Raw genomic sequence first — 27114 nt, 5'->3', positions numbered from 1 at the left:
CCTATGCAGTGAGATTAAAGCTTCATATACGTTGTTGTCTTTTGTAGGTATAGAGTATATAAATAACTTTCAACATCTACAAAGCTTAGATGAATCGATCAAAGGTAATAGTGAATTCTAAGACTAACCTAATTCCTTCACTTCAATCAACACTCATTTAGAAGATGATAAGGATGCTCCACATGATACACAAGATTTGCTACATGGTATATTTGCTGAAGCTAGGCTAAATGCAGTAGCTGCAAAATTCTTCAAACTAATAGAAGGCGGCAAAAAGAACTTTACAATAACTGACACAAACATATGTAGGTGTATAACAAAATGCTTCGACCATGCTATCCCCACCATGTCATAATCAAGAACCTTCCTCCATCGCATCCCGGGCTCCAACACATTCGTTACTAGTTAGTTCAAGCAAGAATTGAACAACCTCAACCAGAAACATTGAATCAAAAAGGGGTTTAGATTCAATGCATGCAATTACCTAGAAATCCAGAACAAATCTCATTTGGAAGATTTTATTCAACAGTTTTTAACTTTGGGAGATTAATTAAATGTACTTGTACACTCTAGTTAGCCTGAAGACATTTGGACAAGCAAGTCACTTAATAAAACCGCGTCTTCCTGAGTTTGACCTGCCTTCCAAACCTTGAAATCTGGAGGAAAGTAGTTAGCATCATACCAATGTTTGAGTGATCCCAATGGAAAGGGCCCTTGTACTTCTCCCTGGGGATCCACATAGTGCCATATTGATCTTCTGGGGTGGTCACCGAGAGTTAGGTGTTGGCCGGTGGAATCTTTAGTCAATTTATCATCATCACTAACTTCAACTACTTGAGTTTCCATAACCTGCGGAATAATTCTTCCCTGAGAACAAGTGCATTCTTCCAGATTCAAATGCTGTATCCCCTGTGGTTGAGTTGGCTGATTTTCTGCCTCATTTTCATCACATGTCAAAGAACAAACATTACAAAGAGTTCAAAGCAAAAATATAACATCTAATAAGGACAAAAAAAACAAACAACAAACAATCAATCCGGTTTATTTTCAATTTTCCATTTTTACTGATGATTTTCCAGCCTAATTTATTAGAAATCCCAAAAGACAATGATCTTGATGGGGATAGTCATTTTCCAACTTGCATGAAGATAAATTTGGAAAAGCAGAAAGTTTAATGGCCTACTATTTTTGTCTTCAATTTCATGTTTCAGCATTGAAGATTGAAGATTCATTCAATTGATTGGTACATTGTGAAATAAGTATTAATTGTTGAACATGGGTTCAGTTTTGGTGCGTTATTTACTAAGTTATTTGAACTCATTAGATAATGAAACACGTGGAACTATGTAGAAGTTGGTACAGTGTTGAAGCAAAGTTGAGTGGATGCTACAAAATGAACACAAATTGCTGAGGTTGTACGAATCACTTTGTAAACTTTCAGTGTATAGCATTGACTCATGGAGTCTGGGCAGCGTGTACTATAACATGACCAAGTTTAATTTGTGCTATGAGATGATATGGAAAAAGTTGAATTTGAGATTTACCATGTAATTTATTTCATGCATTTCTGCAATCATATTTATAAAATGCAAGAAACATGATTAATATGGTTTGGAAATATGAAAAGAAGATCTACAGATGCACTTGTAAGGTGAAGGGATGAAATGAAGAAACTTATAGCAAAAGACAGAGAGGAAGACCAAAGAAAGCCTGTTGGAGACCCTTAAACATGACATATAATGGCCTTATAAGGGATATGACTATAGATAAAGATGGCTGGAGGTCTAAAATCCATGCAGCCAATCCTAACCCCACCTAGTGGGATAAAGATTTGTGATTGTTGTTGTTGTATTTTTGCCGTCATGTTCAATCAGCCAATATATGGAGGTCTATAGATCTGGCTAAGTTTGTGAAAACAGTTAGTGAAAACCATTATCCAGAACTTGATAAAATCTGATCTTGTCTACCCTCATTATGAAAACAAGTACTCATTCTAGATGGTAAAGAAGACAACAGTTTCACAAGCTACAAAAGCACAAAAGCAACCAATAACAGCCTTTTTGTGACTATTTACTCAACAACTAGCTAAAAAATGAACTTATAATAACACACCTGTAGCATCAACATTGTTGACTTTTTGGTTTGAAATGATCTGGTTTGATTCTAAATCTTTAGAAGTCTCTCTTTCCCAAGTAAGCATTAATCTTGGAGGACTTCCATTTGTCTCTTGGGGTTTAGCTTCCTGTTCAATGTCATCCGCAATTACCTTTGGAACCTCAAGCAGTAGTCTAGACTGCTCTGACGGTGTCTGTAGCTTCTCCTTTCTTTCCAGGTACTCAAATAATGTAAAAGCTGAAATGAGTCAAGGATCCAATGATGCTTAATGATTGCATGCCTGGGTTTCTTTTTGATATCTTGGTTACCTGTGATGGGATATTACATTATTGCAAACAATAAGACATGTCTTTAATTTCAGTACTTGGTGCTTCACATTACAGTTCTTTCTCAGGTTATGGAATAAATACATCAATTTGAGCAATAGAATCCAAAATGAATTCGAGACATGTATATGGTCCTAGGCCAATATAACCCATTAAGAACCAATAGACTCATAAGAAAGAAGCAACTTTAGAAAGGAATCAATATGATTCCACTTCATATAATTATAAACCTCTCATACCTATATGATAAAAGGCAGAAGGAAGAAAATCCTTTTGTGAAGTTGTACAGACGTATATGATGTTTATCAATTACAAGCCATCTAAACTTAATTTGCTCCTAGGAAAGACAAATATTGAAAACCAAAAAAAAAAAAAACACCAAATCATTACAATAAAGCAAGGCCAACATTTTGGCCAAGAACTTGTATGCACTACCAACGAATCTGTTGATAGTTTTGCAAAGATGTGACACCATTTTCAGGGATATGTCTAAGACCCATAACCCAAACAACCATCTTGAGGTTCATAAAATATTTTGTTGTGTGCAGTACCAATGAAGCAAGCTGCAGGGAAACAAAAGAGAGAATTTTAAGGATAAAAAGGGAAGCAGAAAGACTAGAAGGCAATGAGATGCAGCAGCAGCAGTGGGTATACTCAAAGACAAGAAGTTGCAAGGTATAGGAAAGCAGCAGCAGACTTTTAGAACAAAGAAGGAAGAGGAGTTTCAGAAAACAGAAAACCTGCAGTAAATGAGAGAGAAGAGACAGATGAAACAACAAAGAGAAGGAAAGAACCTCCAAGGGAGAAGAGACGAGGAAATAAAGGCAAAGCTCTCTAAGTTTCAGATATTGTAACTTTTATTCATCTTCAATCTCATCATTTTGTTTTACATGAGCAAGTCATATTTATAGGCATGATAAGATTCCCAAAACACCTAAAACTCTCTTAAAACTTGTCCTGTCTTATATAGCACTCAAATAGTAATTAGTAGTATAGTTAGTAGTCCCAGTGAAAAAAATCTCAGACTCTAATCACAGAAAACTAATAAATTTATTAGTTATCTCGTGGTCCCAATCACTTTGACTACATAATCTTATAGCTACTATAGAAAGTTCTCTTTTAACCAAATAGGTCCACAAGACATTTGAAGCATTCTCCATACAGTTTATCCCTAAGCTAATGAAGAAGCAAGTTATTCTAGTATGAGTAATGGGAACATGGTACACATTCTAAAATGTGCACTAGGTAAAATTTGCCAATTTTGAACATCCTCATCATCACTGAACGTCTGCATAAAATTCACTCCATCCACCTCCAACCCCAAGAATATCAATTGCTATTAGCTTACAAATATGTTTCATGAAATATGTGTGAAGATATGAAAACACTTTCAACCATAAGCTTAGATATTTATAAAGGATATTCTCTGCGCCACCCCTTCTCATTTGCCCGATCAATCAAATGTTGCAACAATCTAATTTCTTTCATCAGCCACTGTCCATCAAAATAAGTTGGAAAAAAAAAAGGCAAATATGATCCAACACTTCAATGACAACAAAGCATCATTAGGAAATTTAAACTATGAACTGTTCATGCAAAGCTGATATAGGATAAAATAATAGTGAAGTGAGGCTAAAAGTCAACCTTTTGAATGAGATAAATCATACTTTAAATAGATGCAATGCTAAACAGAAAAATAGGCTTTCTCTTGGTCAGCAAATACTAGATAGGGTGAAAAAATTATCATCTCAATAACTAAATACTCTTAAGCAGAAAAAAAGGCTTTTTTTTTCTTTTTCTTTCTTGAGATAGGTAATAGCCTAATGGCAAGTGACTATGGTAATATCTTCACATCTTTGAGATTGGACTAGATAAATATGAAAAATAGTTTCAATAATCATAAGAATCTCAAAATTTCTGATTTCAATAACCATAATCTTAAAAGCTTTTTAATATATATATTAACCTTTCAGTAACACTAAGAATGCCAAAACTTCTCATTTCTCATATAGCTTTGACTAAGATGTAAATTCTCTCGTAAGTTCTTCATTAGTGCAAAGAGAATTCAAAAATTAAGGACATGACCAAATTCCAAGAAATTATACAAAAACTTAGTTTAATAACCATAATAATCTTAAGAAGCTTTTAAAAATATAAAGACGTAAATAATGGCAACATTGTTTCACAGCAATTTTGACTAATGTATAAATTGCCAGCTAAGTTGACTAAGATATAACTTGTCAGTTTAACTTTTCTTTTTTAGTAGAAGTACAGTTCAAATCAAGGAAATAACAAAAAGATCAATCCTTTTCAGTTCAGTTACAAGAATTTTCTTTTATTATTCATTTTTTCATCTCTTCTTCCGTCTCCACCCCCTCCCCGCCCCTGGTGGGCATGCTGTGTGCTATATGTCATTAGATGAGTTGTTAGAGTCAAGCGTGTCACCATTTGGGAAGTGCACCTGAAATTGGCACATTTGTCCCCCGCATTTTTTCAAAAAATTTATATCTGTCATGCCTAATGAAATTTATGATAGTTCTGCTCTCAAAAAATCACTTGATGCTAATAAACTTAAAATCTCAACCAAAGCATCAGACATTAGGGAACAAAAATAAAACTGAAGGTAGATATTTTTTCCTGTAAGGATTAGCACTTTACTGAAACCAGGAATACATACATGCTTTGTGATATCCTCGTGCAACATTTGCGCCTTTTCTTGCAACTCCACCTGTGAAGGGAGCAATCCAGTCAAAAAAAAAATGTAAGCTACTAGACTGCATATACAAAGATGGAATATTGAAAGGATGTGTAGCACTGAAAACTGAAAAGCAAAAGAAAAAAACCTTGATCAAGTAACAAGACACATCTTGACCAAATATGCCAGTGTTAAACTAGAAGCTTGGGCCAGAAGCTAATATTTTCCAGAGTTAAACTAGCAACCGAAAAGTTTTGCGCTTATAACTTGAGAACAATAATAGCATTCTCCAAGAAAACATGACCTATCAAGAGTTCTAATTTGTTCTCAATGCATATCAATACACTTCAATAGACAGATTTATTTTCTTTTCAAGTAAAAGAGTATATAAACATAAACCAATTGATATCACCCCGTGTACAAATAGGAGGGTGACAAAAAGGTATCTCCCTCTGCATCAATTTAATTAAGAATCTAAAAATTGGGCCAAAGATAGATTGACTCCTTATGTGTGCTAACTAAACAAAATTCTAAGAAGTCTTCTCTTCAACTTGAGTGAAGGCTTCTGGATCTCTTGAAAAGTCCTAAAATTGAGTTTTCCCCAAATGATCCACATAATAGCACGAGGAACAAGAAACCAAGGGCCTACTTACTTGTGGAAAACTATAGTAGTTTTCCAGAAAATATCTCTACAGAGAAAGAAAATTGAAAACTATGTTCAGCCAATTGACTTCTTCCCTCCCACAAACACTACCAGTTAAGCACTGAGGATTGCTGTTTGACATATATGTTGACAAGAATGCCAAAGAAATCCCTGATTAGGTCCATATACAAGTCATTCAGCATTTATGAAGCAGCAGCTGATTTTCATTCACCTCAGCCAGATTAGTGCATATACAAGTCAACACTCAACATCACTAACAGGCCATGTGACCTCGATAGAGTTAGTCATGTTGATCACCAAACAAGTGGAGGTAGTGGTTGAGCCCTTGATTACATTTTTAGACAAATCTGCACAAGGTAGTGCCGTATTGATGCCTCCATCATACCAGCCACGCATGATGTCCTAGCTGCCATGAGTGATGGTCCTCAGCTATCTAAAGCTGCTAGTTAACTTCCAGCACATGGACCCATGTGGTTTATAAGTGTAATAGGCAGACAAGATGAACCGCACGAGATAAGAGTGGAACACAGCCACTTGAGCACCCAGGCTCAAGACAGCAAACTTCCATAATTGTGTCATGCGACAGTTTGGCATGCCACATTACATATCAATCATATGAAACCAAAGTTAACCAACATTGTGATTCATGCCACTGATTGACATGGAAGAGTCAAGTACAAGAAGCAAATAGTCCATGACACATGCAGTGCAGAGATTAGAGTGATTAGAGGCAATTCCATATTGCAACAGAGAGGTATTTCATAGCCCTATACTAGATGTTCTAGGACCGACATTACAACAAATAGCTTCTCTCATAAAAATAGCTTATCAGCTGCCCAACTAGACTACTTTCTTATGAGACAAGAGCACAACTTACATTCCAGGGGAAAGCCTGACCACTCAACATAGATTTATGGTCAATGACGTCCATAGTAAAAAAAATGATACAAAACAAAGCGCAAGAATTAGATGGTGGGATTTAAAAGAAGCTAAAAAATTACCAAAATCACCAAAACTGGAGGGGGGGGGGGGGGGGGTTGTTATATTGAGTACTAAAAAAAAAAAATTCAATAGAAACTTACAACAGTAGGCCTCTTGATAGAGCCACTTGTTACTCTTTGACGCAAATCTTCACATTCTTCCTGCAATGTCAGTGACAAAGGCAATTAGACCATATGCATACACCATTAATTAGATATTAGTAGTAGCAATTTTTCTACCATTATTCAGCAACCAGCCAAAAAACGACAAAAAAGTATGTCCATAGCACGCACAGACCTAAAACTTAACTCTCAAAACACACCTAAAAAGACCAAAATGCCACCACCAAAAACTTGACTCTCAAAACACACTTTATGTCCATAGCGCGTGCACACTCTTTCTATGCCCATATGTTAAGATCTTTGCTTTAAAAAGGTTATAAAAAAAAAAAAAGGCCAGATCGCTCGATATATAATTCCTTTTTCTCCTTTGTCTTTACATGTCTTTCCTTTGTTCATAGCCGTAAGTAGGAACATTTGATCCCAAACTTTGTTGAAAAGCTTGATATAGATTATTGTGTTGCATTTCTAAAAGGCTAAGCTTCTGGGAGAAATAGTAACTTGACATTGTATTAGAGCTTTAGTTCCAAGAGGTCTTGGATTCAAATCTTTTAATATGAATTTGTGCTCCATTAGTTGTTGTGCACTGATATTTGTTGTGCACTCTTGTTCTGTGTGTGTCATGCACTTGTTATCACTTACAAGTTGCCTGTGAGGGGGAGTTTTGGAAAGCTTGATATATATTGTTGCCCTGCTTACCAAAAAGCTTAAGCTTTTGAGACAAGTGGTACCACAACAAGCTCATATTTATATTTCTTGGGTTACTTCTAGTGACATACATGATATTGATGTTTAATCCTATCCCGTAAACTCTTTACTTGAGTCAATGTTATATTTTTTGAGTTCATCTCTTTTTCTTATTATTTTTTTTATGCTAAAGTAAGAAATGGAAAGGGGGAAGGTGAGCTGTAGAAAGGTTGTGAGGGAGCTAAATAGACATCATGTGGGCATACAGGGGCTGCCACTGAATTCTCACACCCAGGCAGTAGGTAACTGGAGGAGGGCCATGGAACTCCTATATGCACATGAACCCCTGGTCCAACACCAACATGGGACTCGTAATCCTGAAGGCCACCAAGTGCTTTCTTCTTCTTCTTTTCTTTTTCTTTTTTTTTTCTCTGGCTAAGTAAGAATAAGAAACTGGGAAAGGGGGAAGGTGAGACCAAAAAGCACTAGCAAGGGGAGCTAAGAAAAGCAGAAATGTGGACACGGACTGTTCTGTGGGCTCACCTTCGCCCTTCCCCAATTTCTTACATAGAAAAAAATGACTTGGTCACCTTCGGACTTGTGAGTCCCATATTGTATTTCGAGTGGGGGTTCATGTTTCAGGCCTCATTCATCTACCAATTTTTGGAGACTTGTTCTCTACTCCTCATATCCCTTATCACTATGATTTTGCCTCCATCTATTCCAATTGATTATTGTACATCCTCTTCAATTATGTCCACTCAATCACCTATCTTCTCTTGATCTGCAGGTGTGACCAGGCACTGAGTAGAGCAGCCGGCCTCTATGACTCCGTATCCAACATGTGTGTCAATTGTAAGAATATGCCTGCCCATTATTTGAAAAAATAAAAATAAAATAGTGGGGCATTATAAGTTTAAGGGGAAAAAAAAAAAAGAAGCTGAAAATAAATGATAACACAAAGCACAATTTGAATATATATCTGTCAGCCCATCCTCCCTTAAACTTTTTAATTTCAAGACTTTTGAACTCTAAAGCATTCATCTTGTTTTCATATACATCTTTCCAAAATGGATTTTTCTCACATTACTTTCTTCATAAGTATAAATGTGAAACCTATATCTATTATTTTTATTAAAAAATTATAAATCTATCTGTATTGGGGAAAAAAATGAAAAGATGGTTGCGGTTTTACGTATGTATAAGATATATATTTATTTATGGACTTATCTCTACATGCCATGTCCTGCCTTTTAAGATTGCTTTTTTTGAGGTGGCCATGTATTATCCAGTAGGCTTAGCCCTCTAGGTAGGACATATAAGTCAAAAAATTATTTCTCACAGCATAAGATGGACAACATTTATGGAATGAATTCCAACCTGAATGCACATATGCATTTTCCACATACAAAAATACGTCCACCTGACAAGTCCACTACTGTACCCAATCTACTGTAAAACAAATGTAATAAAAAAAACCCTCAATACAGCTTTTCATATTTCTGGTATCATTATGGTAACTAATTTTTATATAGGCCTGATTTACCTTATTATCCTTTTAATCTCTTCCAAAATTGTGGAGGAAAACTACCGTTTGAGAATTACTTTTTCATTTTAGCTGCTAAGTTACTTTAGATAAAATTCTTGTCCATAAACAAATAATTATCCCTGAATTTGCTGTTGAAGTAAAATATCAACACCACCAAGCAATCAACCAATCAAACCCAAAAAGGCGGCAAACTCAACAACTAACTCGAGTAAATCTATTCATTTAACTACCCCCCCCCCCCCTTCTTCCCATATTCCAACCCAAGAATGACAGCATAGGAAAAACAACTTTAACCAAGAGGTTCACAAGTATTGATGAAACTCAAGCCCACCTAAACACCACAAACTGTAGAACTCAAACCATAAGACAGAAAACATTTTGAAGGTGATATTTTCTATTCTGAGGCCCAGAGATACCTAAACCCAAGACTTCTAAGAAAATGGGCACATCAAATATCAGAATAAAGTTGAAACTTTTCCAGGTCAGACGGCTGCCTGAGAACAGGGTGGTTGTTAAGGATTCAAGTCCTACTCCATACTCCTATATTTTCTGGTTCAGAAGAGACAATTCGAAATTTTTGTGTTTTGCATTATCTCAAAGGAACATGACGTGAATAGATTCCTGGTTAGCCCAAAGTCATTTGTTTGAAAATCTCAAAATATTTATTTCCATCCTTATGCAGCAAGTGCTGAAATTTTAATATTAGTTCTAGTGTAACCATCAAACTAAAGGTGTTTGAGGCACTCTGCCTTCTCGTTTTAATGAACATTTCGTTTTTTAATAAAAAATAATATTTTACAAGAAGGAGAACACTACCTAGTAGGTTTAACTCTGTAAAAAGGAAGCATATCGAGCCCCACCAAAGACGCTAATTACAAATGGAAAAGCCAAATCAAAGTACCATAAAAGATAAAGAATTGTCCACAAAAAAGAGAAATGTCACCAGTGATCGTCCCAAGTTACCCGTCAAAGAAAAAACTTTCCACTTCGCGGTCTTCATGGTTCTATGTTAGATAAGAGTATCTCTGTTCAGAGCGAGAGCTTCTTCCAGCCATAATTTTGAAATATATTAAGCCACAAAAATGTTGATTAATATCAAATATCAGAGCCAAACAAACCACAAAAAACTAGCTAAGTTTATACCCACAACTTAAATGGTTCGCTTCAAAGTTCAATGAATTTTTGGCATCAAATTGAGACCAAGCAACCCACAATGTCAGCGCCTTATTGCAGATAGTAATTACCTCCGAAAAGTTATCATCTGACAGCACGCCAATCTGAATGCTTTTCACCATATTGGATAGTTCAAGGAGGATCTCAGTTGTAGAATTTCCAGTTCCAGCAGCTCTTTTCACACCTATATAACAGTTAACAATGTAAATAAAAAAGTTATAATGCAAGCGGGAGAGAGACAGCTTAGATGAAGCAAAGATCCAGGAACCACAAACCAGGTGGTAGATTTTAGGTAGTGTTCATATACTCATTAACAAAAAAGGAACTTCGTGTTTCCGGAAGAATAAACAGATGAACAAAGCAGGTGCATAACATTAGAATTGATGGACTGATTTTGGGATATGTTTCTTGAATTCACGACCAACAGACAGAAATCCAAGAGTCTGAAGTTTATTGCTTTGAGCAATTTAAATGGGTAAAGTCTCTAATACTTTTATCACAACAAGCAAATCTCTATTTGCTAGACCCTATGACGAACATTACTTTGTTCTAGGCAAAAGTGGTAGTCAGTGCATTTCATATGTGAGGGGGAAGCACCTGTAACTTGCAGAAGCTGGTGTGAATTTTTCTGGAAGCAATCATTTGGATCAGATTTCATCCTCACAAAGCTCCCCACTACTTTGCCTTCAAAAGCTTCGGGGTCCTTCAGGAGATCCTGAACCAAAGTCCTTTTCAAATACACATGCTTTATGTTGGAAGAAACTATAGCTGCAAAACAGCTTTTCGGAGTTTCCAGAACCTTCTTCTTTTGATATACATTCTTCCGGTCTACACTTACGGCTGTCCGTTGTTTACTGCTACTCTCGCCATCTTCCTCTGAACTGTACAAAAAGCTATCATCTAGTTCGTCTTGGTTCTCAGCGTAGTGCGCTTCCAGCAAATCATATATTTTAATTCGAGCCACCGCTTTCTTCCCAAAGAGAGAATGGAGCCTCCCATCACACAGAACTCTCTTCTTCTTATGTGGATGAAAAAGGTTATTCGCGTTAACATATTCAGTGACGATGGCAGTCACCTCATACTGAGAGATCTGTTTGCTGGTGTCCTTGCCAATCGATTCAAGAAATTCAATCAGAGGCTTAGATCCCCATCCGATAAATTCCATTTTTTTCGACCTAACCTTTCTTCTCTTCCTCCGCGTCGGTTCAGACTGTTGCTTCAGCGGTTCCTCCATCCAGAAGTGCTCGTCATCCTCGCCACCTTCGTCCATAGTCTCCGATCAGATGCTGCAACCGACGTTCAACTTCCACGGACTCCGTTCCAGCCTGACGAATCTCTCCGCAGTTCTTCCACTTCGTCAGACGAAGAGGTGTTTTCCGACACTCTATTCTTGTTAATACGTTTCGGATAATTTTTAAAATTATTAAATTGATTAGACCTAAGTCACATCAAAATGAAAACGAAAATCAAAAATAGATATAAACATAAATAAAAAATAAATATGATATGAAACAAAACGAAAAAGTAATATTTTTTAAAAAGATATGAAATGAAAAATAAGGAAAATATGTAAATAAAAAAATATAAACATTATTTTATAAATATAATTTTTAATATAAAAAATAATTATTTAATTTAAAAATTAAAAAAATTATAATACATTTAAATAAATATAAATATAAGTTTTATTATCCATAAACTATCACTTATTAATTAAAAATAAACAGTAAATTTAAAAAAATAATCAAACATAACTTAGTTAAAGACAAAAACAAATTTGCCTCTAACTTCTTTGTGAATAGAAATGTATTTTTAATATTTTTTTAATATTATAAAATATTTTTAAAATTATAAAAATTACCAAAATAACATTTTTTAAGTATTTCTCGATGTTTCAATATAAAAAACATTTTGAAAATACTAAAATGGCACTCCTGAGGTGTTTTTGTACTAGGTTTAGATTGATTTAGCTTAATTGATTTTAAATTTTTTATTAATATCAAATTTTAAAAATATACATATTTTATCTAATTAATATATATTAAAGTAAGATAGTCTGTCAAAATAATTTGTCAAGTGGCAATCAATGGTGAATTGTTTTCCCTTCAAAAGTTGCATTAAATTAAATATAGTGATTAATTAATTATTATTAAAGTAAAATTATTTATTAAATTATATTTATTTATAAATATATTAGTATTGGAAAACCCATATATTAATTTTGAAAATGTAATATATTTTAATTATCATTGATGAATCTACCAAGAACCCATTGTAAACTTGCATAGTAAATGAATAAATAACTATACATTAATTTTCTTCCATAAACTTGAAAATATAGACTGTTTTCTCTTTATTTTCAAGATTAATACATGAGTTTTTCAATATTAATTAAGATTTAAGATATTATATTTTCAATACTAATGCATGAGTTTTTTAATGTTAATTAAGATTTAAGATATTATATTTATAAGATTATGGAAGAAAATTAATACATAGTGAAAGAAAAATAACTCAAAATTCATATTTTAAAATTTTTGTTATCATTATAGAAATTAAATTTCAAAATTTCAAATTTCAAATTTCAATAGAATTTTAGTTAGTATTGGAAAACTCATGTTTCATGTAGGAATTTTAATTTATATTTATAAGTCAAAATCTATATTTTTAAAATTTTGCTATCATTACATTACGGATACATTTGATGACAAATATTGAATTTGTATGGAAAAAAAAATATTTTCTAGACAATTCAATTGCCTAAAATTAAATTTTAGGAAAAATGTCAATTGAATGTATTTGATTGGTTTAATTTTTTACCTAAAAATTGTTATACTTTTTTAATTTTTAATGTTTGATTGTCATTATTTTTATACAGATAATCAATAATCAAATATACAAATTAGTCAAATATACATATATAAAATACTCAAAAAATAAATTAATATACATATACAAAAAATAAAAAATCAGCCACAGTTGTCGTCACCAGCATGGCCACAGTCACCATCATTGCTCGTCGTCGCTGCTCGCCCATGGCTGATAGGCGTTGCCACTACTCGCCCATGGTCGATGGGTGTCGCCGTTGTCATTCTCCAATCACTACCCACGCTATCGCCATCGTCGCTACAAGTCTCTGCTGATAGGCAGTGGTGAAAGGGGAAAGCTAGCTTTTAGGTGGGTTTTTCCATTTTCATAGAAAATCAATCTCAACCCTTTCCCTTGAGAATCTGTTTTCTAGCAAAAGTGAAAATTAGCCATCAAGTGACTAAAATATGGAGAAAAAAAAATCATGAAAAATTTGAATAATCAAACACATTAAAATCTGGAATTTGAGTGGAAAATTAGCATTTTTCATGAAAAATGTGACCAGTTAAATAAGACCCAATTAAATTTCAATATCAAAAATTAAAATTTAAAAAAAATAATTAGCATTGGAAAACTCATGCTTTTCGAAGTTTAGGAGCTTTAATTTATAATTAAATATATAATAGAATAAATAATTTTACTTTGATAATTAATTAATCACTACATTTAATTTAATGCAAGACTAATGCGTTTTTCAATACTAATTAAGATTTAAGATATCACATTTTCAAAACTAATGCATGGATTTTTCGATACTAATTAAGATTTAAGATATCACATTTTTTGCATGGATTTTTTGATGCTAATTAAGATTTAAGATATCACATTTTCAAAACTATGAAAGAAAATTAAACTAAAATTTATATTTTCAAAGTTTTGTTATCATTGTATAAATTAAATTTCAAGATTATAAATTAAAAATTTCAAGAGAATTTTTAATTAGCTTTGGAAAATAAATGCTTCCTGACATTTAGAAGTTTTAATTTATATTTATAATTTATAAATAAATATATAACATAATAAATAATTTTACTTTAATAATTAATCAATCACTACATTTAATTTAATGCATGACTAATACATTGGGTTTTTCAATACTAATTAAGATTTAAGATATCACATTTCTAAGACTAATGCATGAATTTTTTAATGCTAATTAAGATTTAATATATCATATTTTTAAGACTATGGAAGAAAATTAATGTATCTTGAAAGAAAAATAAGTCAAAATTCATATTTTAAATATTTTGTTATCATTGCAAAAATTAACTTTCAAGAGCAGAAATTAAAAATTTTAAGAAAATATTTAATTAGTATTAAAGACGCCATACATTGGAAAAATCTATGCTTCCTTACATTTCGAAATTTTAATTTATATTTATAATATTTATAATTTATAAATAAATACATAATATAATAAATAATTTTACTTTAAAATTTAATTAATCATTACCTTTAATTTAATGTAAATATTTAATAATTTGTTGTTTTAATATAATAGTTTTTGTGTATAAATAGGAAGTTTATGCCAAAATTTTTCATTTTATATAATGTTCTATAATTTAATAAAAGTCTTTTTGAAATAACTTTTCAAAATATTTTTGAATTGTTTCATTTTACGTTTAATAGATATTGCATATTGCTTAAACACCTAAACTTTATATAGTCTGTATATAATTCCGCTACATACTTGAGAAATTTCGTATAGTCTGTACATAATTTCGCTATATACTTGAGATGTGAAAAGTTTTTAAAATCTCATGCACACATAGGAGAACCCCAGCAGGACCATAGTAACTAATTAAAGTTAATAAGTGGGGTAAAGACTAGACCAAGTTTTGGCCGATCATAAATAGATCAATAAATTTGTAAGTTATGAGTGTTAAAAAAAATCAACAAATCATGAAAATCAACCACACTGTACCTCACTATGTGGTTTTTTGGGGTGAACAGTGCAGCATGGTTTGAGAAATTTTCAAACTGTACAGTTTGTAGTTTGAGGATTTTTCGATTTAGTTCAAAACCAAATCTGTTAGTCCATTGGGGTATGACTACTCAAGAGGAAGAGTGAATTAAATAATTAATTTTTTTTCTTTTAATAAGTATTCTTAATTAATGATTTTATTTAATAATATATTTGATAAATATAATAAATTATGTTTGAGATTAATAATTAATGCAAGTCACAAGATATAACAAAAATAAATTAAATGAGACATAACATAAGTTATAGTGGTTCGGTATTTCAACACATACTTAGTTCACTCTCTCAAGACCTAACTACTCTTGGAGTTTCACTAAATCAATTTTATTAAAATTTTCACACTAACTCATATTGAAAATTAGACACACCTAAATTATAACGGGTTCTAGACAATCACTACATCAAGATTTTCACCATAGTTCACATTGGAAACTAAATACACATAGATTTTAATGATTCTAGGAAACTTAAACAATCTTTTAAATGTTTACAAATAATTTGTCCACACTTTGATACGAATAAGCAATTGAGCACAAAAATATACAAAGCAGTAATATTTAAATAAATAAATAAATTTAATGATCTCGAAGAAAATCAGAATAGACTCAAAATTCTTTTCTTCTTTTGCCTTGTAGCTCTTTGATTGATGTGCAATATTGATTTGTGAGTCTTGGATTGTTTGGATGAAAACTTGAGAACGTTTGAGATATTTCAAGTGCTTTAAATTTGCAATAGAAACACTTGATATATTAAACATGAGATTGAGGGGTATTTATAGGCTTTTTAAGTCACTATTCCAAACGATCATATTTCTGACCATTGGCTAAGGGTTGACCTTCCAAGGAACAAGGGTCAATCATTGTTTGAATTTTGCAATGATCAAAAATTCGACCGTTGGCCCAAGAGTCGACCTTTAAGAATTCAAGGGTTGATTTTCAATACCCAGAGAATTGACTTTCAGGACTTCAAATGTGGACTTTCTAGTCTAGTTTTTGAGAAAAGAAAATTATGCAAATTAAATTTTCTAAAAATAATTTATATGTAAAATAATATTTTTGTTAATACATATACTATGAAAAAATATTTTATAAAATAATAAAAAATAATTTGATACTTTAATAGTATAGTATATTTAAAAAAAAATACTCTTTTTGTTCATTATCAAAAATACTATTATTTGCATATTGAAAATTCTCTTTTTGTTAATCATAAAAACTTAATTAATATGAGCAAGTTGGCTTAACAGAATCGCCCAAGTATTTCAATAATAAAAAAAATTATAAAAATATAAATGGTGGAACCCTAATCAATTACTCTAAAGCTTCCAGTATTCTTCTCTACCCAATGCCACATGCTTCCTAGGGGATCTGGTTTGGCCAAAGAGATGCTTCCAAGGAGATCTGGTTTTGCCAAAGAGATATGTCCAAGTAGATCACTGGTGAAGCCTATTATTTTTTTCGTTTTGTTTGATTTATGAGAACATGTAGCAAAAGAATAACATCGATATTGATTTCGTTCTATTTGATTTAAGTTTTTGATTTTGATTATATTTTAGGGCCCTCATTTCTCCCTCAATTTTAGTCCAAAAGTCACATTTTCTCGATTTTCTAAATAGGTTCGACTAAGGAGATGTGGTCAGAGAAGCGTCCAAAGAGATCGTCGTCACTAAGGCCTCTTTATCTTTTTTGTATTGATTTCGTTCTATTTTTTACATTTGCAATCTTGTTTCTTCGCGTCTATTGATTGGAATGTTTTCTCTAATCAATTTAGATTGGAGTTTGTTGCATAAGGTGCGTCATCGCTTTAGTTCTTTAAAATACTTTCAAGACTTTTTGTAATTAATTTTCTTATTTTGAAATTTGCGTAGAGTTTCATCAATTGTGCTTCAGTTCTTTTAAATACTTATCAAACTTTAATAATTTTTTTTATTAACTAAAATATGAGAGAAAAAATTAGATATGGAAAGTAAAGCTCTCGATATTTATCATTTTCAAGGAATTTGTTAAAGTTATTTGATTTTTTTAAAAAAAAAATTTCAGGTGATCTCTTATTTAATTTTTTTAAGATAAATTTATATAATATTTTATAAAAACTTTAAATTACACATATGTCCCTGGTATAAAAGCTCTTCGTAAACCCCTTTATTCGATCTCATTAACCGACAGCTGTTTGGCTTCTTCTTCGACATCTCCCTTTCCCGACAGAACGACCTGCAGATTTACAATGAAGAGAACAGAATCTGGAGATAGAGAATCAGGGTTGAAGCTCGCCGCGGAGCTCAACTGGTCGCCCTTGGTCCACACAAGAATGGTTGGTTGGTAGGCTGGAAATTATGGCTCCTTGCTTGTTTTCTTGCATTTTTTGATCTGGATTTTTCCAAGAATTTTGTTTATCGAAGATTCCGAGAGCGAACCAGAAGGAATCGAGGAGGTTGATGATTGCTTCTGGGTCCAAATATTTCTGAAAATCGGACGTGTTATTTGGTTTTTTTGGGAAATTTTCAAAAGTAGGACCCCCGTTACTAAAATATGCAAAAATAGGACACTTTGAAAATATTTGCAAAACTAGGACTTTCGTGAGTTGAATGGACAAAAATGGCCCCGCTTTTAATAACCCCGCTACTTAAGGATGGTCTTCTCCCTCCCTCCCTCTCTTCTGTCACTCACATTCTGACTCGGCCGCCGTCAATCTCTCATGCTCGTCTTTCTCAGAACCATTGTTGTTGTTATTCACTTGCCAAAGTGCTGCTGCTTCTTCATCAAGCGTCTTATTCGCACCCATTGTTCTTATTCATTAAGCGTTGTTGAGCTCGCACATTAATCGGCTTCTCTCGATCTAGGTATTTAGTTATTTTCCAATCGTCGACAAGATATTTTTTCCTCTTTTCCAAAGTTATGAGTGAAAAATTATGCATTTCGCTAGATATCGGTTGATATATCGGCAATTTACGTCATGATATAGGTTTAAACACAGAACCATTAACCGATATATTGGTTGAGGTCTTATGTTAACTGATATATATTAACCGATATGGCTCTTACAACCAACATTTAGAAACCGATAATACCTTGCAAAGTTTTAAATTTATTTTAATTTAGAAATCGTTTCAATGTATGTTATAGGAATGGTTAAATCTCGAAGACCTGTCTTTGTTGTTGTGATGTATGGAGGTCAGTGGCAATATGATGTTGATGCGAAAGAATATAAATACATGACCGAAGAATTTGGGTCGGTACTACGTGTGGAACCGGATTGCACACTCGACCAACTAGTAAGTTCCCTATACAGCAAGTTCAACGTTAGTACGGCGGAGAAGTCAGTTGTGCTGAAGTACAAGTATAAGCACTCAGTTCCATCCGCACTTCCATTGGAGATACGTAATGATACAGATGTTGAGTGCTTTCTATTGGAATGCTCTCGGATAGAGTCCAGAAGCCCATTGTGTGTTGATTTTGTGGACAGATTACTACCGCGGACAGAACCTAAGGAAGTGGTGGCGGAGAATTCTCCCCTGAAATGCTTGGGCATCGATAGTCCGACATCGTTGAAAGATGAGGTTAATCGCGATGATGCTTTGGATGGAAATGGTTATGAAGATGTTAAACGGGATGATGCTGGACATGGTTTTGAAGATGCATTCAATGCTGATGATGCTGAAAATTTGTACATTATCAATGTAGACTCACGGGATTGTGCTAAGCAGCCTACTTTTCTCCCATCTTTGAGATTATCAAGGGTTAGTGCGGGAACATCGTCGGCTGCGTCAGATGTTGAGTTGAACGAAATTTTTTCGTCAAAATCAAAATTGCATGAACGGATGAGTTTGTTGGCTTTGAAGAATAATTACGAATACAGAGTGGTCAAGTTAACTAAGAAGGTAGTTTACATGAAATGTAAGCACGGTGATTGTAAATGGCGGTTGAGGGCAGCCACGCTTGGCACTTCTTTTGGTTGGACAGTTAGGAAATATGTAAATACTCATTCATGTTCATCTTCAATAATGTGCCGCGATCATTGTCAGGCGAAGAGCAGAATAATTGGTTCTTATATAAAAAGCAGTTTCGATGATGTTAAGCGTATTTATAAGCCTAAGAACATTGTCCACGATATTCGCAAGGACTTTGGGGTCAACATAAGTTATGAAAAGGCATGGAGATCGCGGGAAAAGGCTCTAGACATGATTAGGGGGGGTGCGGAGGAATCATTCCAGTTGCTTCCATCTTATCTGTACATGTTGAAGTTGAATAATCCCGGGACTATTGCAGAATTCGAGAGTGACAGTAGGAACAGATTCAAGTACCTTTTTATGGCCATTGGTGCATGCCTTGCCGGATTTCGTAGCAAGATGCGGCCTGTCATTGCAGTGGACGCTTGTTTCCTTAAGGGCAAGTATCTTGGTAGTTTGTTTGTTGCCACGTGCAAAGACGGTAACAATCATGTTTATCCTATAGTGTGGGGAGTCGGAGATTCTGAGAATGATGCCTCATGGGAATGGTTCTTCAATAAATTGCGCTCTGCCCTTGGTGATGATACACCTGATTTGGTATTTGTGTCTGATCGGCACAAGAGCATCCATAAGGCGGTCACGACTGTGTTTCCTAACTCATTGCACGTTTCATGTATATATCATATTGGCCAAAACATAAAGGCTAAATTCAAAAAGGAAAATGTGCATGCTCTGTTCTACAAGGCTGCGAAGGCATATCGACAATCAGAATTTAATGAATACTTTATTAAGCTCAAGCGATATGCTCCAGCCATCGGTGCCTATCTTAGAGAGGCTGGTTTCAGTCGTTGGGCACGTGCATATTCGGATGGCAAGAGGTTTGATATAATGAGCACAAACATTGCGGAATGCCTTAATGCAGCTCTGGCGGATGAGCGTAAATTGCCGATTCAATGTTTGATGGAGTATATCAGGAATATGCTGCAACAATGGTTTTATGAGAGACGGGGTGATGCTAGTAAAATGGGTGGATATATAACAACTTGGGCTGAGGGAGAAATAGGCAAAAGATTGGCATTATCCCGGAATTGGCGTCCAGAGCCGATTGATATGTATAGATTCAATGTTCATGATGGTCATTTTGGGGGTATTGTCGACTTGAAAGTGAGAACTTGCACTTGTAAAGTGTTTGATTTCGACAAATTGCCATGTGGTCATGCCCTGGCTGCTGCACGTTCACGCAATATTCACCCATACAGTTTGTGCTCCTCATACTACCAAACAGAAGCTCTGCTGTGTGCCTATGCCGATCCGATAATGCCTGTAGGCAGCCAAGCCGACTGGACCGTGCCGGCGAAAATTGCGTTTATTAAATTGCTATCGCCGGCAAATAGACGCAAACGTGGAAGACGTCAGATTTGTCGAATTCCCTCATCCGGTGAAGAGAAGAGGAGGGTAAAATGCAGTCGTTGTGGTCTAATTGGTCACAATCGCCAAACTTGCTCTAATCCAATAACTTTGCTATCATAAACGTCGTCTAACATACATTCAGTAATTTCAAACATTTAAAAAGGTCATAAGAACAATGTAACAGGCACCATTATTGATTTGTTGAACTTCTTGTCTTATGGAATCGATGAAACATAACCGACGAAATATCAAGAAGAGGATATCGGAAAAAGTGTATTGGTTTCAAACCGATGAAACATAACCGACGAAATATCAAGAATAGGATATCAGAAAAAGGGTATCGATTTGAAACCGATGAAACATAACCGACGAAATATCAAGAAGTGGATATCGGAAAAAGGGTATCGGTTTCAAACCGATGAAACATAACCGATGTATCTGTGGAAATATTATCCACATAATACATTGCAAACCAATGATATCACATATAAATAAAGGATTTCTTATCCATTCGAGAAGAAATATCCCACAATCACCACCCCTGCCAATTACAGCAAATAACATTTATATCGGCTACATGTACCGGTTCATGAGAGTCCGGTCGGACTACTCTTATGTGTTAGAGATGCCCGATCAAACTATTCACAGTCCGCTTAAGTGTGAAGTGTGAATTGTCCCATCGGATTAGCCCGATCGGCCTCTTAAATTGCCCGATCTTCAATCGGATTTATATTAAGTCTTATCCATGCATTTATCCGATCCGGGTTCTCTGATCGGACTATTTCTATTTGTAGAGCCCGATCGGCCTCCTCTTAAATGGTCTGGTCCGCGTAAGTAGATCAAATTAATCAAACTATTCATGGTCCGCTTAAGTGTGAAGTGTGAATGACCCCATGGATCATCAATTGTCGGATTGGACTATTAACGGTACGCGTCCGCCCGATCGGCCTCTTAAATTGTCCAGTCCGCGTAAGTGAAATTGTCCGATCAGATTACCGATCGGACCATCGACGTTCATCAGGTAACGCGTCGTCCATTGAGATTCTCAAATAAGTAGGAGTATTAATATCAATTTCATTTATCCGATCGGACTATTGCGTCGGTGTGAAGAGTCTGATCCGGGTTCTCTGATCGGACTACTTATATTTGTAGAGCCCGATCGGCCTCCTCTTAAATGGTCCGGTTCGCTTAAGTAGATTAATCGATCAGACCATCGACGTTCGCCACATCCTGCAACGCGTCCATTGAGATTCTCAAAATAATCAGTAGATTAATCAATTTCATTTCATTTCAATACATCCCGTTTACACAACAACAATTTCCTCGATCAAAGATTCACGGTGAAGAGTCCGATCCGGGAATGTGAATTGTCCGATCGGACTATTGGTATTTGTAAAGGATTGATCCCTTCAGATTGTCAAAATAATTTTATTTCAATACATCCCATTTACACAGAACAACAATTTCATTTCATAAAATCCATTGCTATGTATCCCCGATCAAACTGGATTACTGTGTCTGTACAAGTAAAAGGTAATGAACTTCCGGAGTTTTCAAGTGTCCTCTTTCATATGGTGCATCTCCCACCGGTTAGTTAAGTTAACCGATTATCGGAAAAAGGGTATCGGTTTGAAACCGATGAAACATAACCGACGAAATATCAAGAAGAGGATATCAAAAAAAGTGTATCGGTTTCAAACCGATGAAACATAACCGACGAAATATCAAGAAGAGGATATCGAAAAAAGTGTATTGGTTTCAAACCGATGAAACATAACCGACGAAATATCAAGAATAGGATATCGGAAAAAGGGTATCGGTTTGAAACCGATGAAACATAACCGACGAAATATCAAGAAGTGGATATCGGAAAAAGGGTATCGGTTTCAAACCGATGAAACATAACCGATGTATCTGTGGAAATATTATCCACATAATACATTGCAAACCAATGATATCACATATAAATAAAGGATTTCTTATCCATTCGAGAAGAAATATCCCACAATCACCACCCCTGCCAATTACAACAAATAACATTTATATCAGCTACATGTACCGGTTCATGAAGAGTCCGGTCGGACTACTCTTATGTGTTAGAGATGCCCGATCAAACTATTCACGGTCCGCTTAAGTGTGAAGTGTGAATTGTCCCATCGGATTAGCCCGATCGGCCTCTTAAATTGCCCGGTCTTCGATCGGATTTATATTAAGTCTTATCCATGCATTTATCCGATCCGGGTTCTCTGATCGGACTATTTCTATTTGTTGAGCCCGATCGGCCTCCTCTTAAATGGTCTGGTCCGCGTAAGTAGATCAAATTAATCAAACTATTCACGGTCCGCTTAAGTGTGAAGTGTGAATGACCCCATGGATCATCAATTGTCGGATCGGACTATTAACGGTACGCGTCCGCCCGATCAGCCTGCTAAATTGTCCAGTCCGCGTAAGTGAAATTGTCCGATCAGATTACCGATCGGACCATCGACGTTCATCAGGTAACGCGTCGTCCATTGAGATTCTCAAATAAGTAGGAGTATTAATATCAATTTCATTTATCCGATCGGACTATTGCGTCGGTGTGAAGAGTCCGATCCGGGTTCTCTGATCGGACTACTTATATTTGTAGAGCCCGATCGGCCTCCTCTTAAATGGTCCGGTCCGCGTAAGTAGATTAATCGATCGGACCATCGACGTTCGCCACATCCTGCAACGCGTCCATTGAGATTCTCAAAATAATCAGTAGATTAATCAATTTCATTTCATTTCAATACATCCCGTTTACACAACAACAATTTCCTCGATCAAAGATTCACGGTGAAGAGTCCGATCCGGGAATGTGAATTGTCCGATCGGACTATTGGTATTTGTAGAGGATTGATCCCTTCAGATTGTCAAAATAATTTTATTTCAATACATCCCGTTTACACAGAACAACAATTTCATTTCATAAACTCCATTGCTATGTATCCCCGATCAAACTGGATTACTGTGTCTGTACAAGTAAAAGGTAATGAACTTCCGGAATTTACAAGTGTCCTCTTTCGTATGGTGCATCTCCCATGTATGCTCCCTATGCCGCAATATGTCATCCACGTACTTGATAACAAAGCACCCGCAGCTAGTCCTGCAAATCATCAATTAACGATTTAATTTTAATTTTTTTGGAATCATTTAAATAAATGCAGTACCCGTCCTGTTGCTGAGGGATCGGCCTCTGCACCGGATCAGGAATATCCACCTCCCATTTTTTGTATGAACAACCAACAGCCGTACAGTGCTTATAATAATCACTCTGAAATAGGAGAATGGGTAGGAGCATGGACAATGGCCTCAATTCCTTAAGCCTTTTCTGCCTGCTTTCAATGGACATTGACCTGGGGTCGTATACAATGATTATCCTATATTTAAAGGAGATTTTTGCCAGGACCCAGTGCTCGTTTTCTACAGCACATGGGAGCAATGCCTGCTTGTAACATTAACACATTAGTTATGCTAAATACAAGAAAACCAAATAACATGCAATACACTTACGTGGTCTACTGCCCACCAGGGGAAACCTTTGTCATTCTCCCTTGAGACATAACGGGACCATTCCTTGGAGAGCTTCACGTCATCAGGCCCGAAGGGTTTCTTTCCCTTCTCGAATTCGGTATCCCATACATATTGCATATACCCCTGTGAAGAAAAAACAAAAAGTTTAACTTTACTAACGAATAACAAACAATGCAAAATAGTAATATAATTTGAGTTCAACACTAACGAAAAGCGATGACGACACAACGGCGTAGTTTTCATCATAGATAGATTCAGGCGGTGACTGCGTTTCTCTAATCCGTCGGATGCAACACAAGTAGTTGTCAATGTGTTGCCCTTCCAACCAGGTCGTCTCTCCCTCTATCTGGCGGAGCATACTTGGCACAATGTGGTATATGTGCCCAGTGGTACGCCTACAATGAGCATGAATTAATATGGTTTCTGTTGGAATTTTAGAAACATCGGTAGCTATAAATTTAACGAACAAAAGTTGAAAAAAAACATGAATGTGAAAGGCTGTAATCTAATTATTTTTATTCACATCATCATGCCTTTAAATAGGCAATACATGTCAACTGAATAACAAGAAAATAGGATTTACTGCTGGATTTAAATTTAAAAATAACGAAATTATCTCAATCCACTAAATCAGTAAACAGAATCAAAGACTCAATCATAACTAACAATTTTGACCCAATCAATCCACTAAATTAGCAACTTTGAATCAATATTCAACAGTTTCTGTTATTACTGATGTATATAGAAAGGTAGATAAAGTTTTTCTGACTTACTGTATCTCATCTTTTGAGGCTACGTACTGGATGTATCCCGATGGCGGTATAGGACCAAAGTCATCCTCACCCTTAGCCCCAAGGTGTTGTTTGGCTGCTTCATGGGTGATCAAGTTTGCCTCCCCCGCCACTGTATTTTTCTTTATCTTCTTCCGTGGAATGGGATCAGTGAATGGTGTTCGACAAAATTTGGATGGATTCCGCTTTCGTACTGTTCGTTCGTCCACCTCCTCCTGCAAATTAACTAATTTGCGTGTGAATTCGGTAGAGTTGAGTAATAGGAAGTCATATAGTAATTTATTTTTTTTCTTACGATTGAAGGAGATGTTTGATCCGCCTCATGCATCTGAACAAAATAATTCACGGTTAACAGATATAATTGCGTGCAAGTGTATCAAAGTTAATTGCATCTTACGACTTACAGTACATGGATTGTCCTCCTCGTGCATACGATGAGGCTGGATGTGATCACCACCATCTGGCTCCTCCTACAAGTCAACAGAAATTAATCGTTACAATATGGTTTTAACATATACAAGTTAATTTGTATCTTACAACATAAGGAGGTGTCTGGTCCTCATTGACATGAACATGATGGAGCTGATCTCTAGCAACTGGCTGATCATAACTGTCTCGATACTGATTGTCATCATGATCGACGTGTTGCTGTAAAGCTGGACTGGCTGGGCCTCGTATAATAGTTAACACTGATTCAACCATCGTCTCCAACCGCTCCAAACGTGTGTCGAATTGGCCAACCCGTGTCTCCAACCACCCCACCCGTGAATCCAATTGGCCAACCCGTGTATCCAATTGGCCCACCCGTGCGTCCAGACTCCTCAACAATTGAAGCGCCTCACGGAGCATCTCAGTCACCTGTACATTTAACCGTCGAAACCGAAAACAATTACAAACAAACCAATAGTATGCGTACAAGAGAAACATATTCAAATAATATTCATACCATATGCTCGTTGTGGACAGCCTGCGTGGTGGGAAGGAGTCCCCTATCGACGGACTCCTCGTCATCCTCCTTGTCCGCTCCCTCCCCTCTCTCCATCCCACCAGGCTCCTCCTCATCCTTAAATCCTTCCCTGCATCCATCAGCTTCCTCCTCACCCTTAAATCCCTCCCTGCATCCATCACGCTCCATAACACCAGCAGTTTCCACCGCCTCCTCCCCCCCACCCCCATGCTTGAAGACGTCGGGTCCAACCAAGTGCAGAGGGTTAAACGACCTCCAAAAATCAGTGTCTCGCTCTGTATCTGTTGGCTCGATCGTCCAACTAGGTTTAAGTGACTGTAATATTGACATATTTACATAGCTATTTCTGTAAACAAAACAACAATATACAAAATAGATACACAGAGACACATTCATGGGAATTTACGTCAGCCACTTACCAACATGGAAAGACATTCATCGTAACTTATTTGTTTGGGCCTCTTTTTTGATAACCACTTCATGCATCTAGGGATATTGACTGTGCCTTTTATTGGTACAGCCCACATACTAGCCACCCATGGGGTTGTTTCGATCAACCACCACTGTCAAATGTGAAAGAATTATAATAAAAAAATTCAACTAAACAAAACAAAAATTGTTTGTATATACAAATAAAGTGAGGATTTAACCTGTAACGCCCAAACAAATCCATAGATGTTGACTTTCTTCCCAACCTGAGCATTGAACTTCCACCCGATGGTAGCTAGACGAAAGTAATGTAGTCCCTGACTATATACGTACGTTCCCCAAGGGAACGACATAAACGATTCTAAATCCTCCACCAAGCTCCAATGGAAATCTTCTACACTTGCCCGCTCGTCGTGGCCCATTAAAAGCATGTTGACCACGGCAAGGTATCCCATCTTCAGCGCATCATCTTTATCCAGGTCAGTCTTCGTATCAAGTAGTTCCTTTATGTCTTCCAGATAAACGACCTCTTTATGTGGGAATAAACGTGTCCGTAAGCTACCATCCTTGGCAGGCCTCGCATGCAAGATTTCCCCGTCAATTGGGCCGAATCTAAGTCCTGTGATGAGGGTGAACTCCTGCTTCCCATATCGACATGCCACGCCGCCCAGCTCGAACCACATCTCATCGAGGCGGCCACCGGGAAGTTTCACCTCCCTTAAAAGCACGTGAAGAATCAATTGCGGTGTAGTAGCTTGGGAGGAGTGGGGGATCTGCATGAAATGTCCTAGTGGGCCCCGAATGAAATCCTCCAACACACCATACTTCACAAGGGACTCACGAACAAGGGCAAGA

At 35.7% G+C, this 27114-nt stretch overlaps 3 protein-coding genes across 5 annotated transcripts in view; 2 read left to right on the top strand and 1 right to left on the bottom strand.

Annotated features, from left to right (window-relative positions):
- Positions 1 to 491: 491 nt before the first annotated feature.
- Positions 492 to 11696, bottom strand: LOC127788547 (uncharacterized protein At5g08430). Its single transcript, XM_052316960.1, has 7 exons — positions 10907 to 11696; positions 10381 to 10493; positions 6883 to 6942; positions 5119 to 5169; positions 3865 to 3935; positions 2113 to 2345; positions 492 to 932 (listed from the first exon to the last, which is right to left on the bottom strand). Exons 1-7 carry the CDS (start codon positions 11577 to 11579, stop codon positions 574 to 576), a joined length of 1560 nt encoding a protein of 519 aa, XP_052172920.1. The 5' UTR covers positions 11580 to 11696; the 3' UTR covers positions 492 to 573.
- Positions 11697 to 17340: 5644 nt separating this feature from the next.
- LOC127789025 (uncharacterized) overlaps positions 17341 to 27114 on the top strand; it is a 43491-nt gene continuing 33717 nt past the window's right edge. For all 3 annotated transcript variants that reach the window (XM_052317766.1, XM_052317767.1, XM_052317768.1), the window contains exon 1: positions 17341 to 17591. The gene's annotated coding sequence lies outside the window, so the exon portion shown is untranslated. The remainder of the gene's footprint in view (positions 17592 to 27114) is intronic.
- LOC127788228 (uncharacterized) lies at positions 18286 to 20637 on the top strand. Its single transcript, XM_052316338.1, has one exon. It carries the CDS (start codon positions 18286 to 18288, stop codon positions 20635 to 20637), a length of 2352 nt encoding a protein of 783 aa, XP_052172298.1.

Source organism: Diospyros lotus, chromosome 13 (assembly GCF_014633365.1).
Source record: "Diospyros lotus cultivar Yz01 chromosome 13, ASM1463336v1, whole genome shotgun sequence".
Lineage (NCBI taxonomy): Eukaryota > Viridiplantae > Streptophyta > Magnoliopsida > Ericales > Ebenaceae > Diospyros > Diospyros lotus.
The sequence above is the reverse complement of the archived record's forward strand: the minus strand, read 5'-3'. Positions and strand labels throughout refer to the sequence as shown.